Source organism: Anabas testudineus, chromosome 6 (assembly GCF_900324465.2).
Source record: "Anabas testudineus chromosome 6, fAnaTes1.2, whole genome shotgun sequence".
Lineage (NCBI taxonomy): Eukaryota > Metazoa > Chordata > Actinopteri > Anabantiformes > Anabantidae > Anabas > Anabas testudineus.
Genome location: NC_046615.1, coordinates 23879724 through 23894253, shown reverse-complemented (window position 1 = coordinate 23894253; position 14530 = coordinate 23879724). Strand labels below are relative to the sequence as shown.

Here is a 14530-nt window from a genome sequence, read left to right as displayed (position 1 = left end):
GTCCTGTTGGCTCAAAGTGTTTAAAGCATGAAATGACGACTAAACTCCGTAACTACTACGGTTATTTAGTTTTATCCAAATCACACTACAAGTGAGTCACAAGGCAGAAAATCCACTCTAAAAATAAAAATCTAAGGGGAAAGACTTGAACAAAGTCAAATGGAAAATTGGAATAATTAAATAGGAAAATGCAACAGGTGAAGTATCTACATGAAGCTAATCCAGAAATGTGTTCAAAGAGTCACCCTGTGTGTTGAGGTTAATTGGTGACTAAATTGCTTTTACCCCTGTGACAGACTGGCAGTATTTCAAGTGTGTATCCCGCCTCTCTCACTGTCAGCTGGGATCAGTTGCAATTTCTTGGCTGGAATCGACTCAGATTTGTCCCTGAACAAGTCGTGGTTGTAAGAGATAATCAGGTTTGTCTTTATGCGAGCTGACTCTTTGAAACACACAGCAGGTCTTTTACTCTGCACTGAGAGTAAAGCCGCTCCTCTGCTTTGTTGTTTTCATGGCTTCGGCTGGAGCTCGGAGCCTGCAGGAATCCCACAAACAGAACAGAACAGAAGGCGTTCAGTATGGATGCTGATAACATGATAAACAGAGAGCACCGGCACAAAGACACACTATGATTTAAACAGCAGGTCAGACGTCGACCTTGTGGGCAGGGAAATTTCTGCTACTAATAAAAATAGAGTGTTTCTGATACAGGTCCAGTCTGTCCTGATGTGTGTTCAGCTCTGTGCTTCTGACTGCAGCTGCAGCATTTCTCACAATTACACACAGCACTAATTGTCATGGATTCCTGTCTTTGACTTAGATCAACAGTGCCCCCAACAGGTGAAGCTACCTCAACAACAGCAAAGCAAAGCTGTGAAAGTGAACATTTTCGAGGAGTGGCATTTGACTCTGACATGATCCAATCAGACTAATTCAATCTAGATCTTCAGGGTCTTAAAAAAAATGTAGGAAACGCTAGAATTCCCCAAACCATCAAATGTCCAGTGCCAGTGTTCGTTTGCTGTTATGTGTATGTGGAGACAGTCTGATTCCAAACGTGACTAAATGTATTTGTCAGCACTTTTGTCCAGAGCACTGCTCATTAGGAGAAATTAAACCCTGTGGTTAGAGGACAATCTAATCCAATACACACACATCCCCACAACACACGGACACATTGTGAACAATTTCCCCTCTTTAACGAATTTAGTTTTAGTTAAATGTGCAACAGCTGAGCCCCCCCGCAGGCAGCGAAGACAACAGTGACAGACCACCAACTTTAAGTTCCTGCATTCAACTTATTAAAACATCTATTGACAAATAAAAGAAACAATAATGAGACTTCAGTATTCTCACGTGAACCAGGCTCATCACAGCAGCGTAACAGGTTTGTGTGTTCTGATCATATTTAGAGACCATGTGATCATTTAAATGTGTAATAAATGATGTTTTTCACAAAAGTGACATAACGTGTTTCTTACTTTCACATCCTGCCACTCCACAGCAGCTCAATGACTCGTCTGTTTCCACTGTACATTCTCTGTTTTAGCTCCGTGGTTGGTCTCCACCACCTCCACAGGGAAACATCAGCCCTGTATCTGCTAAATGCTGCACTGAGGTCACCAGCTGCCGTTTGCTGCTGAGCAGGAGGTGGTCAGTGGCTTTATAGAGTCATTTCTCTGAAAGTGGCACCAGAACCAGAACAATAAGGTTGTGCTGCAGTTGCTTCAATCGACAATACCGTTGACATCAGCACATTATTCTACATTTACATTTCTTCATATCTAAGTCAAGGAGAAAAAGTTTAAAGTTCTTTAGGAAGAACTTTTCCATTTCTAACTAAGTGCAAGTTTTATTTTATTTTTTATATATTTTTTCAGATTTCAGCAGAGTTTTGCAAATTGAGACTTGAGGCTGCTGAGCGTGCAGAGGTGGGAAGAACGCTCCACCATCGTGGAACCACTGAGCTGAGCTCAGGTGGGCCGGTGCTGCTGAGTGACCACTCTGTAGGTGAGACTCAGGGCTTTGAACCTGATGCAGCAGCTACAGGAAGCCAGCGTAGAGATCTGAAGGCTGGATAGTGCACTGCCCTTGGACAAGACCTCACGCTTACCCTCCCTTTGCCTTGTTCCTGACTTGTAAGTCGCTTTGGATAAAAGGGTCTGCTAAATGTAGATGAAGAGTGGTGTAACGTGTCCTTGGCTGATCAATGAGACACGCTGCTGCATTTTCTCAGACATTGTACAAGTAGCAGCAGTACAGTCCTCCTCATGTAGAGTAAAATAATATTCATATGGTGAAGTGCCCCTTAAAGCTTTTCTGCAAAAGAATAAATGTATCACAAGTACAAATACAATACAATGAGTGTATTTTTGATGAAAGAAATTTTAATTGACAATCCTTAAAATATCAAATTAAAAAACTTTCCTGTTAAATCTGTTGTTTCGTTAATCAAACACCACTCAGAAGGAGCTTCTCAGTACTGAAAATCAGTTTTAAAATAACCCCCTCTAAAGAATCATATTTAACCCGCGTCTGATTCACCTGAACACATCTCCCAGAGGACAGATGTCTAAAAACAAGAAACATCCCAGTGAATTTATTTGTTCTTCTATGTCAAAAAACAAAGACAGACCCAGCTCTGCATCCAGAGTCAGAATGAAGGAGGAAAATCAGGGGGACGAAGGACTTGGACATAGCACAGGAGGCGTTTCCTGTTTTTTGACGGTACAGACGACAAAGACTTGCTGCTCTTCACCACAAGGTCGTCCAGCAGGGAATGATGAGAAAGTCAACACACACATCTGTGCACATCATTCCAGCGTCTGTCTTTTATTTGCTGCTCAGTATTCAAGCTCCTGACTGGAGGAAAAAAATCCCTCACACCTCAGCAAACTCCCCAGAGTCCACAGAAGCTTCTGGCAGGAGACAGACGCTCAGGAAACCTCTGAGCAACACCCACACACACCACACACCCACACACCCACACACCCACAAACACAAACCCACACACACCCACACACCCACACACACCCACACACACCCACACACCCACACACCCACACACACAAACCCACACACACACACACACACACACACACACACACACACACACACACACACACACACACACACACACACACACACACACACACACACACACACACACACACCCACACACACACAAACACAAACCCACAAACACACACACACACACACACACACACAGGCTCCAGGGTTTTGCTTCATATGGGGGGTGAGGGGGGGGTTCTTCCTCCGTCAGTCGTCTGGTTCGGTGACGCACTGCTCCACGATCTCCCTCAGGTTCGGGTTCTCCATGGCAGCTGCTACTCGCTCCTTATCGTTGATCTGTTTGTTAACTGGAGGCATAAACAGCACAATGACACGGCAGCGAACAGTGCAGCAGGATTAAGAATCGTTCTGACACCACAGGTCTGTTTAAAGTTTGGGGGGGTTCAGGAGCCTGCGTCCACAGAGATGTGTCTGTTTTTAATGCAGTGCCACCTGAGAGCTGTTCACTATCCAGCCTTGTCCTCACCTACAGTGATTTCTCTGGATTCTCTGAATCTTAAGTTTATCTTCAACCTTAGGTGATAGAATCCCCAGACTCTCTGCAGTTTAACACTGAGAAACATTATTGTGAATGTAGTCTTTCTGAGAATGGTGAACCTCACTCCATCCTGTCAGAGATGCTCTTTTTGTACCTTCTGGCATCATTAGCAGCATTTTTACACAACGTATTCAGTCTCTTGAGGCCTCTCTTCCAACAGTTTTAAAACATGTTGTGGATATATTCTTAAAAATCAATCAATCTTCACTTTAAGCATTTAGTTTGTTGTCTTTCTTTGTCTTCAATCAAACAGGTTTTAAATCATTCGCAAATTGTCAAATTCATCCACAGTGTGCAACTATTTTAGAAACAGGACTGTAGGAAGAAAGCAAGGAAAAGAAAAGGAAAAGAGAAGAAGGAAGGACAGAGGAGGAAAGAGGCAAGAAGAGGAACCTAAAAGACAAAGTTAAGGAGAATCGAATCAGGGAGGACAGATGTTCCAATTATTCAGCCTCACTAACTTTAAGATCTAATGTGGACCCACAGTGTTTCTGTAGCTGACAAACTACCAGAGAAAAGAACACAGTTCATCACTCGTCTAAGAAAATTGTCTCAGTGGGAGTTTGTGTATCAAAGAAAAATGCAATTTGCTTCAACTTACTGTCTTCCTCAGTAGAATGGGTTCCTTCTGAAATGTAAATTTCCAACTGAGAAGAGAAATAAAACCAACATTAAAAGGCGGTTCTACACGCTCCCTGTGTTGTGTTATTTATTCATTCAGCTGTTATTCTAAAAATTCAATTAAGAACAAAATAAAGTGTTTAAATGTACTTTGGTGCAAATGATTTAAGGCAGTTCAGACAACATTTCAGCTCAAACTGGCAACAGAACGAATGCTCAGACTAAACTGTTCTCTGAGCTCCTTAGTTCCACTGTAGGAAAATTCATATTCATACAATAATAATATAATCACAAATAGAATAATACTAATAAACACAATGTTGTTTCTGTGCACAAAGTCAGCTCCAAAGACACAATCTTCCCAGTTTATCTGTTCATCTGGTGCCAGTTTTAAACATGTCCTTGACCTCCTCCATCTCTGTACCAGAGACACACATTAACTTGCTCTTGTCCTCTGACTGTGAAGCTCTCATGAATCAGTCACTTGAGTTTCCCTGATCACTGCCACTTCTGGGAAAGCACACTTCTCAACAACCCCTGATTACTGCCTCTCCACTGGTACCTCTCTTCAGCACTGATAATCCATTGTTTGAGTATTAAGGGTGTATATGATATTGTGATTTTTGGCCTACAAAATAAACTTGATTTGATATTATTTCAAATCTTGTTCTAGTGACAATCTCTGAAGATCCCAAGTTGATGAGTTGATTATATGTTTGTGGAAGATGTTTCTTAGCTCTGGTGCAGGTGAAGACAACCAGAGAAATGGACACACATCCATAACTTCCTCTCTAATTTACCTGCAGTTTGTTAGCAGGCCAGTTTTTGAGCATCTACCCCGTCTTAATATTTTAAAACACAACCCGAGAAGACATACGTATAGGATGACAGCTGATGCTGATCTTATTTCTCTTCGCCCTGCACGTAAACTACCCATGCAGCTAAGTGTAAGCACACCTTTAAATTAGATTTTGTGAATTAAACCTTTGTTTATTCATGTGGATCTTGATCTCATGGAACAAAAGCTTGATTCATTGCAAAAACTGAGACCGAGCCAGACAGTAAATGTGCCACAAAAACAAAACTAGGCTAAAGGGGTAATGTACAAATAGTCATTAGAGGAACTCGAATTTTTGAACAGTCCAGACTTTTAAATCTACTTTTTCACGACGGTGTGAAGCGTCGTCATCCTCCTTCTGTGCTCTCAGTACCGAGCAGATATGAACATCTGCTTCCTGGTAGAATCAAGAGGTCACTCATCTTGTTTGTAAAGTAGCTTTAATGTTGCAGAGATAAAAACATCTCCACCTGCCTGTTTGATGGCTATCCAAGAACTCTCTCCATGACCCTTGGCTTCTGAAACTAGGCTGTAAACAAACAACTAATGGGACGATTTTCAGCATCGACTGTGTTCCTGTCACTTCACCTCCTCTACCTCCTTGTTCCCTGTGGGATTGATTAGTCATGTCATGTCAAACCCAGACATGCCAAGTCACGTCTGGGTTTGAAAGTCAACTTCAAATTTCTCTTGTATGTGGTCAAAAGTTCATGGAAATATATTTATGTACTCGCTGTTTGCTGGTAAATGTGCCCGTGGACTAATTCAATCCCCCCCAAAAAAAGCAAACAAACCAAAAACAACTGGAACTGCTCTCTACCAAAGAAATGATTTAAAAACTGTAAGGAGGGTAGAGATGTGTAGTAAATACATACTTTCTGAAGGAAACCAGAGCACAGAGGTGAACAACAGGCAGTAGTACCACTACTTTGGCTGTGTCCTTGTTTAGTCTTATTTAAAGTGCTATGAAAATTAAAACTAGAAAAAAACTAATTAACAAGCACTCATATTTCATTTTCATTTTTTTTATCTGGAATTAGTGGCATGTTGTGCCAAAAGGTGATTGTCTGCCAGAAACTGAAGCGGTTCATTATGGAGTTGACAGTGGAGAAATTCCCTCGAAGAAAACTTAATTTACAAGATTGGGTGACCATATGCACAGACAACCTCAAAACATAAAACCTTCAGCGGAGCCATAATGAGGCTACATTACTTTGACAACTAAAACTTTACTACAATCAGTTTGGACAGAATAATGCAGCCTTGTCTATAGCAACAGCCAGGAACTGCAAATAGCTGACTCAGCATGCATTTAATGATGTCAAAAACAAATGTAGATTATAACAAAACTCTCTGCCATAATAATATTATAAAATTATGACATCTACAATTCCATAACTATCTGCAAGTGAAGTAGTCATAAGGCTACGAATACAATTGGGAGTTAAAAGGTTACGTTATATGCTATTAGCAGGGATGCAGATATGTCAGTGCCGACATGACTCACAAAAAGCTGTGCATGGCCGCACACCAAAACAGCTAAAGTGTTTAAAGTGCAAAGGTCCTTGGAAAACAAGCCTCTGTTTTGCTACCCACCTTGTGTTTAAATGGCAAACACCTCTGCAGCTTCACTTGTAGGCACAGGCCTGCAGACACATAAAACATCACCATCAGACACAGACAGTAATCACACATGATCAACAGCAACATTTCAGCACTCAGAGGAAGGATTATATCAGACTTTAGAGATTCCAGCTGGGAAATAATGTCGCTGCTGCAGAAAGGAGGAAATAGAAGTGGCTAAAAAACTGGCAGGATGGTCAATATCCAACATATAAATCTGACAAATAAGCTCATTTGCAATTCTGAGAGATGATGAAAGAGTTTTACTTTTATTTCCTTCTGCATCAATCTGCCTGTGAATTAAACTTGTTCAGCCCAGAGTTACACTGAGGTTTTCCTTCAGTTTTATCAGCTCTGTTTCTTCTACTACAGTCAATGAGATGGGGATGGGTTTGAAATAAATTCTTGAATCTGAATTGATTTACAGAATCCTAAAGTAGACTCTTATACATTGTTAATAATGTTATATTGAAGGGATAGAACAGGTGGGTCTGTGCAGCAGACACAAGGACGTACTGCCCATACCAGACGAGCTCACTAATGATTATTCTCATCTTCTATTCCTCCACTGGTGAGTTCCTAGATTAAATGTTTGGACTATAAAAAGCCAGTGAAATGTGAAAATTCCCTAAAGCTTAAAGTGCTGGAACACTCCAAAACCAAAAGATCATTTATCAAAGCAGCAAAATACTCATAATCTGCTAAATTAAGATTATTATTTGGAAATCGTCCCACAGCATCATATAATAGTAGTCTCTTTGACTGAGTAACTATTTCAGCTCTATGCAAGAATCCATGAAGCTCTTAGGTCAAGACTGTGGTGAAACTATCATCTCACAGAGACTGGTGTTAATGGACCAAAAGCAAATGGGTCGGCCAAACAAAACACACACATCCCTTAAGTAATAACTTGGTCCGTAGTGTTTCACTGAAGCTCTTTAGTAAACAGACAGGATGCTCACTGGTATAGGGCAGAAGGTACCAACTTCAGAACCAGCCCATTCAGCGGGTCACTACAGAACACTTTCATTTACCTTTATTTATTCAGAGCACTTTCATGAGCTCTCTTCTGCAGGAACTCTGCTCACATTCACACAGCCCAGTCCAACCACAGCCTGACCTGTGGCAGCTCCACTGTGGCACATAGAGTTAAAGGCCTCACTTCAGAGCACCACAGTGGTTTTGGTGAGGGAGGGAACTGGGTTTGAACTTCTCACATTAAGGAAACTGAATCCAGCAAATATTTGACATTTCTACATATAAACTGCTCATAAAATGAACCCAGCTGCTGATTATTTTGATTATTTTATTGATTAATTTATTAATTTTTGCAGCTCTATATTTTTCTTATAGGGACAGAAGAATGTATAAAAACAAATGATGATAATTCCCAGATTTATTCATTGTACTTGTCTTTTAACGGCAAGGTCATTTTTCAGTCAGTGACCAAAGTTACTTAGAAAATCTCAAAGTAAAAAATAAATAAATGACTGATAAAGGAATAAATAAACGCTTCAAAGACTAAAACCAACAGCTTCTGTGCTTAGTAAATAAATCCAGCAGTTCATCAGTATTTTAGCCTGACAAACATATTTTGTGAATACATGGTAAAAATGTTGGTTCCTCATGTTATTACCTCCAACTCCGACCTGTCCTGTAGCTGCTCCTGCACAGACGTTCACCTCCACCTGACACTTCCTGGAGAAAGCCCCAGAAAGCTCTTCGGATTGGTCAGACATCAAATACTGCCATTTACTTTTGATGCCTTGGATGATGTAAAGATTTTTTGCTATCAAACTCAGATGGAGCAGCTGGAAATTGGCAACTAAATATTTCAAAATGGACCTGGACATGGGGGTGGAACCACCGGTGCCTGAGTTGAAAGCAGCTGCGCTCTGCTGTGAAGCTGCTGGTCATGTGGGTGAACAAAAGTACAGCAGCGTGACAGCGGCCCCTGACTGGTCAGAAAATCACCACGCTGCACAAAAAGAGATAGAGATAGGCAGAGCGAGATCACTTTAACCTCAGGAGACCCGTCGATTATGTCTCATCTGTTTGTTCCATTAAGAACAGGCTCCTCGGGGGAAATCTGTCAGTTCATGCTGTGTGTAAGTCGACAGGATCTGTGCACACTACATAGTAATTTGAGCTGTGTGAGTGTTCAGCATTGATTTTTATCTGTTTGTCTTGTTATCACGCCAATTTAAAAATGTTCAGAACATGATCTGCATTTTCACTATTTATTTTTTACCAGTTCTAATTTCTGGATTAAGATTAATAAACACAAATGTAACTGAACATTACATTTTTATCTTAGTCATAAAATGTATGAAACAGTCAGGCATAGAAATTCTACAGTATACTGTCAGGGCACATTTTGACACCATGCAGGGATTATTTTAGGCCAACTAAGAGGCTTTTTAAACATTAAGCCAACATTTGTATGGAAAACATGGACCGTCTCCAACCTGCTTGTTCATTATAAAAGAGTCTGAATAACTGTGTCGATGCACAACAAAGCTATAATTTGCATGTGAAAATGTCAATAATTAAAGGATCCCATAGCTGAGTGGCACAAGATTAATGCGTAATATTCACTATGCTGGCCAGTACTGACCCAATAAACCACAGTCGGGCTGCAGCGACTCTGTCTGTTGGACATTTGCCCACTTGATATCATGTACCTAATGGACTGCTGGATCTAATTAACAGTGTGTGGACAGGAATGAAAGCCACGCTTTATATTTACACTCGTACCATCTGTGTAGCAGGAACATTACTCAGATTTGAATTCCTGTTCTTGTTTTCTTTGCGTGATTTTGTGTGTTACAACATAAATAACTGCAAACACACACACACACACACACACACACACACACACACACACACACACACACACACACACACACACACACACACACACACACAAATTATTTAATGATCCGCTGCTTTTCTAACTTAGATTCTCGCCTCTGGTTTGTGGCATTTCTGCGTCTGCTGCAGCTGCAAACAACAGATTAGGAACAGATTAGGTGGATCGCTGACTGTTTTGAGGTGAAAGGTCAAACTCGGTTCTGCGGTACGAGTTATTCTGCTGTGGTAATGAGACATAAGCTCCTCAGACACAACTTTTAATCACAACTGTTTTTGTACAACTGGGGAGAAAAAGTGTGGAGCAGTGCAGCTAATTAACGGGTTTAAATCAAAGCAGCAATAAAAATACTAACAACAAATAATGACTCATCAAGGACTGAACTATTCCTAATAAATACTGAAGACACTGAGTCATGATGTTTTGGAACTTTGTGGTTTACACCATTCAAAAACTTAAATCACAAGATGATGAAGATATTAGTCACCATGCGCAAAACAACACAGCGACAAGCGTCTGGTCTTTCTTAGAAAATTATCATATTAATTAACACACCAATTAAAACCTTTCTGTACTTTTCCAGAGTCACTTTTGTCACATGGTGAACTGCAGCCTTTGATACAGTTTAATGAGAAGCAGCTGGTTTAATGCTGTGAATCTTCCTGCTGTTACAAACTAAGAAAGGTTGATTCACTGAGTTTAACTGCACTGGACTCAGCAGCAGCATCTTTTCAAAATAAGATCTTTTCTGAAGCATATTTCTATTAAACAAATAAAAAGTCACATCTTTGTTGTGTCTCCATATAAACGTTTTTGCTAGTTGCAATCATTCCTCTGGTTCATTCACTGAACATTAGATGATTAATTTCTAATGAGGCTTGAAACAAACCAAGTTAAGCACATCCAGTGGACATGCTCCAATCCTACAGCTTAGTATGAAATCCACTTTTTAGTTTCAGTAAAGTACCCAGATGGACTCTGACACAAAGAACAAACGGTGCTGAAAACAGACCCAGGTCTGTATAGTTTGGATTTATAACTTTACTTGATGATGGACAGGAAAGATTTGGATCCGGTTCAATACAAGATCAGGCTTCACAGTCTTTGGTTTTCACTGTACTTTGGTGTAAAATGTGAACCTGTCCATTCATTTTGAAAATGAAAATTCAAACTAGTTGATTTAATATTTAGTCATTTCAATGATTAATTAATTGTTAAGGTTGTTATTTCGATAGTAAATTCCCTGGTTCAACCTTTGATGTGGAACTGGATTTCTTTAGAATCACTGGTCGACAAAACAAGCACACGACATAAATGATTTGGAGCTCTGGTCAACTGTGATGGTAATTTTTTATCTGCCTGCGAGACATTACATTAACTGCATTTATGTAAGGTCAACCATGTGTGACTGATTCTAGTCCTGAGCAACAATTCAATTCAATTCAATTCAATTTTATTTGTATAGCGCCAATTTACAACAGAAGTTATCTCAAGGCACTATAAACAGTGAGAGTAACCTCGAAACAGTCGAATCAGATCAGTAACAGTTAGTAAAAGTACAAAGTTAAACACCTTTCAAGATCAATTATTGCTCCATTAAGAGGTTTTTCAGTACGTGTCTCCCTATGGTGAGAACCTTTCAACCCATTTAGTACATTTAAATATTTTAAACTGGCAGAAGCACAGTGGGTTTTCTACATAATTAATACTGCCACAAATCAGCACTGATGGTGTGTTTAATGGTGTAATTAATGTTCTACTGTGGGTGATGGAGTGTAAACTGGGGAATTATGAAATGTAATGTTAGTTCACTTTTATGAAAGAAAAGGGAATAGCCAAAAATAGAACAAACAGGTTTCTTTCATTTCTGAACCTGACATTCTGTGCCGTTTGACGTCTTCAAGAATGATCTGAATGCATAAACCTGAATGCATTCAAAATAGAAACAGCTTTGACATCTTTGCTGACATCTGCGTCTGTGCTGAAAACCTTTTTAAATAAGGCAGCAAATCTGAAAGTGTCAGCTTTTCAAAGGTTGGTATGTCAGTCAATCACAAGTTTTTCTGTTGTGTGTCCGTTGTGTTATCAGCAGAGTGACTCACCGATCAGCGTAGCCAGAGAGCAGTGAGGGACGGTTGGTGAGAACTTGATAATGATGAGGTACTCGTCTTCTCCAAGCTCTTGGACTTCCACACATTTCTCTGTGACCACATCCAGCTCCTCCAAGGTGTTGGGCTTCTCTGGGTCCCTGATCGATCGAATCACATCTAATGGAAGCAGGAAGCAAGATGTGCTAATTCAAAGTCTAAAATTAGTATTAATAGAAATAAGTGTGTAAAACCCTGAAAATGGAAACAAGCCTGAAACACTGAAAAATGTGTGCTGGTCACTCAAACTAGTCTTTGTTCATAAAATAATCTGTCTGAGATCCACATAGATAGTTTTTCCTAATAAATACACTTGCTTCAAACCAAACTCCATTCAGAAATTGTTCTGGTATTATCACAATAAACATTCTAAAATCTATTCTATTCGAATTCCATTCATAAAATATTCATTTGAAATCCAGTTGGTGCCTCTAACTACAATCACACCATACTGTATTCAGGAAATGGTAATTTGAGATTTGTACTACACATCACATGTCACATGCTCTCTAATCACCCTAAATTCCACTTAGAGTATTGAATCATCCCTTTATCTTCTGCTCAGTCTAATAAAAAATAAGAGTTAGTGTTGCTGCTTCCACCAAATTCCACCTAGAAACTTAACTATTGAGCTCTGCACTAGTTACCTCCAGTATGTTTGGTTCGCTACAATTTATCCCTCTACTTGAATTCTTAACCAGTATCATTCTACTCCTACTACACCAAACTTCATTCAGGAAATAATCAATTTGAGTTCAGCACCACAACAAATCCCTGGATGTGCTGTTCAAAGTAGCCAAACCAAAGTGAATGAAATTCTAATTTGAGTCTCTGTAAACGTCGCTTTAGGTCGTAACTTATAAAAACCCAGTAACGTTGAGATTACAGTACGTTACTGTAACTGTGAGTTAGTTACCGTTAACGTCACAGTACGTTACCGTAACTGTAAGTTAATTACTGTAACTGTGAGTTAGTTACTGTTGACATCACAGTACGTTTCCGTAACTGGGAGTTAGTTACTGTAACTGTGAGTTAGTTACCGTAACTGGGAGTTAATTACTGTAACTGTGAGTTAGTTACCGTGAGTTAGTTACCGTAACTGTGAGTTAATTACCGTAACTGTGAGTTAGTTACCGTAACTGTGAGTTAGTTACCGTGAGTTAGTTACTGTAACTGTGAGTTAGTTACCGTTACTGTGAGTTAGTTACCGTAACTGTGAGTTAGTTACCGTGAGCTAGTTACCGTAACTGTGAGTTAATTACCGTAACTGTGAGTTAGTTACCGTAACTGTGAGTTAGTTACCGTGAGTTAGTTACCGTAACTGTGAGTTAGTTACCGTTACTGTGAGTTAGTTACCGTAACTGTGAGTTAGTTACCGTAACTGTGAGTTAGTTACCGTAACTCTGAGTTAGTTACCGTGAGTTAGTTACTGTTACTGTGAGTTAGTTACCGTAACTGTGAGTTAGTTACCGTAACTGTGAGTTAGTTACTGTTACTGTGAGTTAGTTACCGTAACTGTGAGTTAGTTACCGTGAGTTAGTTACCGTAACTGTGAGTTAGTTACCGTGAGTTAGTTACCGTAACTGTGAGTTAGTTACCGTTACTGTGAGTTAGTTACCGTTACTGTGAGTTAGTTACCGTAACTGTGAGTTAGTTACCGTAACTGTGAGTTAGTTACCGTGAGTTAGTTACCGTAACTGTGAGTTAGTTACCGTAACTGTGAGTTAGTTACCGTAACTGTGAGTTAATTACCGTAACTGTGAGTTAGTTACCGTGAGTTAGTTACCGTAACTGTGAGTTAATTACCGTAACTGTGAGTTAGTTACCGTAACTGTGAGTTAGTTACCGTGAGTTAGTTACCGTAACTGTGAGTTAGTTACCGTAACTGTGAGTTAGTTACCGTAACTGTGAGTTAGTTACCGTGAGTTAGTTACCGTAACTGTGAGTTAGTTACTGTAACTGTGAGTTAGTTACCGTAACTGTGAGTTAGTTACCGTTACTGTGAGTTAGTTACCGTAACTGTGAGTTAGTTACCGTAACTGTGAGTTAGTTACCGTAACTGTGAGTTAATTACCGTAACTGTGAGTTAGTTACCGTGAGTTAGTTACCGTAACTGTGAGTTAATTACCGTAACTGTGAGTTAGTTACCGTAACTGGGAGTTAGTTACCGTAACTGGGAGTTAGTTACCGTAACTGGGAGTTAGTTACTGTAACTGGGAGTCAGTTACTGTAACTGGGAGTCAGTTACTGTAACTGTTAGTTAGTTACTGTAACTGTGAGTTAGTTACCGTAACTGTGAGTTAGTTACTGTTACTGTGAGTTAGTTACCGTAACTGTGAGTTAGTTACCGGGCACGTTTGGCCTGTTCGAGCTTCACTCACCGTAAACTTCCAACGCTTTCTCCTCCATCTTTTTGGTCTTTAGGACATTCCTGCTGCCGACAAGTCCAGAAAACTGTAAAACCTTGGTGACGGTTAACGATACCAGGCTAAACGCTACTTCCATGTTTTGTAAAGCGCCATAATAAACTAATAAACGAGACCGATCGTTGTGACTTTGACGAGAAACGGAGCCGCTGTCGTCAGTGGACGGCGGCGCGCAGCTTCAGCAGATCTCCAAGTTCATGTGGACGGAAGGAGCAGCGACTTACAGCGTAAACACCGACGTCACATGGTATAGAGATCAGTTTGATCCCGACCAATGAGCGTCTTTGTTTCTTCCGCTTCCTCTATCTACGGTTCAGGGGAAAGCAATCGATTTACTATCGGTGTCATGACATGTGACATGAAGCCAGAGTT

The 14530-nt window shown here is 40.1% G+C and overlaps 1 protein-coding gene across 2 annotated transcripts; it reads right to left on the bottom strand.

The window, feature by feature from the left end:
* Nucleotides 1-3133: 3133 nt before the first annotated feature.
* On the bottom strand, nucleotides 3134-14361 carry ciao2a (cytosolic iron-sulfur assembly component 2A). 2 transcript variants are annotated; one of them, XM_026366541.1, is made up of 5 exons: nucleotides 11688-11811; nucleotides 8350-8691; nucleotides 6687-6736; nucleotides 4233-4278; nucleotides 3134-3380 (listed from the first exon to the last, which is right to left on the bottom strand). In XM_026366541.1, exons 2-5 carry the CDS (start codon nucleotides 8564-8566, stop codon nucleotides 3280-3282), a joined length of 414 nt encoding a protein of 137 aa, XP_026222326.1. In that variant the 5' UTR covers nucleotides 8567-8691; nucleotides 11688-11811; the 3' UTR covers nucleotides 3134-3279. The 2 variants fall into 2 exon arrangements, with proteins under 2 accessions (XP_026222326.1, XP_026222325.1); XM_026366540.1 differs by lacking the exon at nucleotides 8350-8691 and adding an exon at nucleotides 14114-14361 and having other exon boundaries at nucleotides 3142-3380; nucleotides 11688-11852.
* Nucleotides 14362-14530: the final 169 nt, after the last annotated feature.

Bases quoted from the DNA above. Each gene is read 5' to 3' on its own strand.
- ciao2a (XM_026366540.1), bottom strand. From the start codon at position 14,237: ATGGAAGTAGCGTTTAGCCTGGTATCGTTAACCGTCACCAAGGTTTTA. The intron at 4,279-6,686 runs GTGGGTAGCAAA...TTCTCTTCTCAG, and splicing joins GTTTGCCATTTAAACACAAG to TTGGAAATTTACATTTCAGA. The intron at 3,381-4,232 runs GTAAGTTGAAGC...TTATGCCTCCAG, and splicing joins CCATTCTACTGAGGAAGACA to TTAACAAACAGATCAACGAT.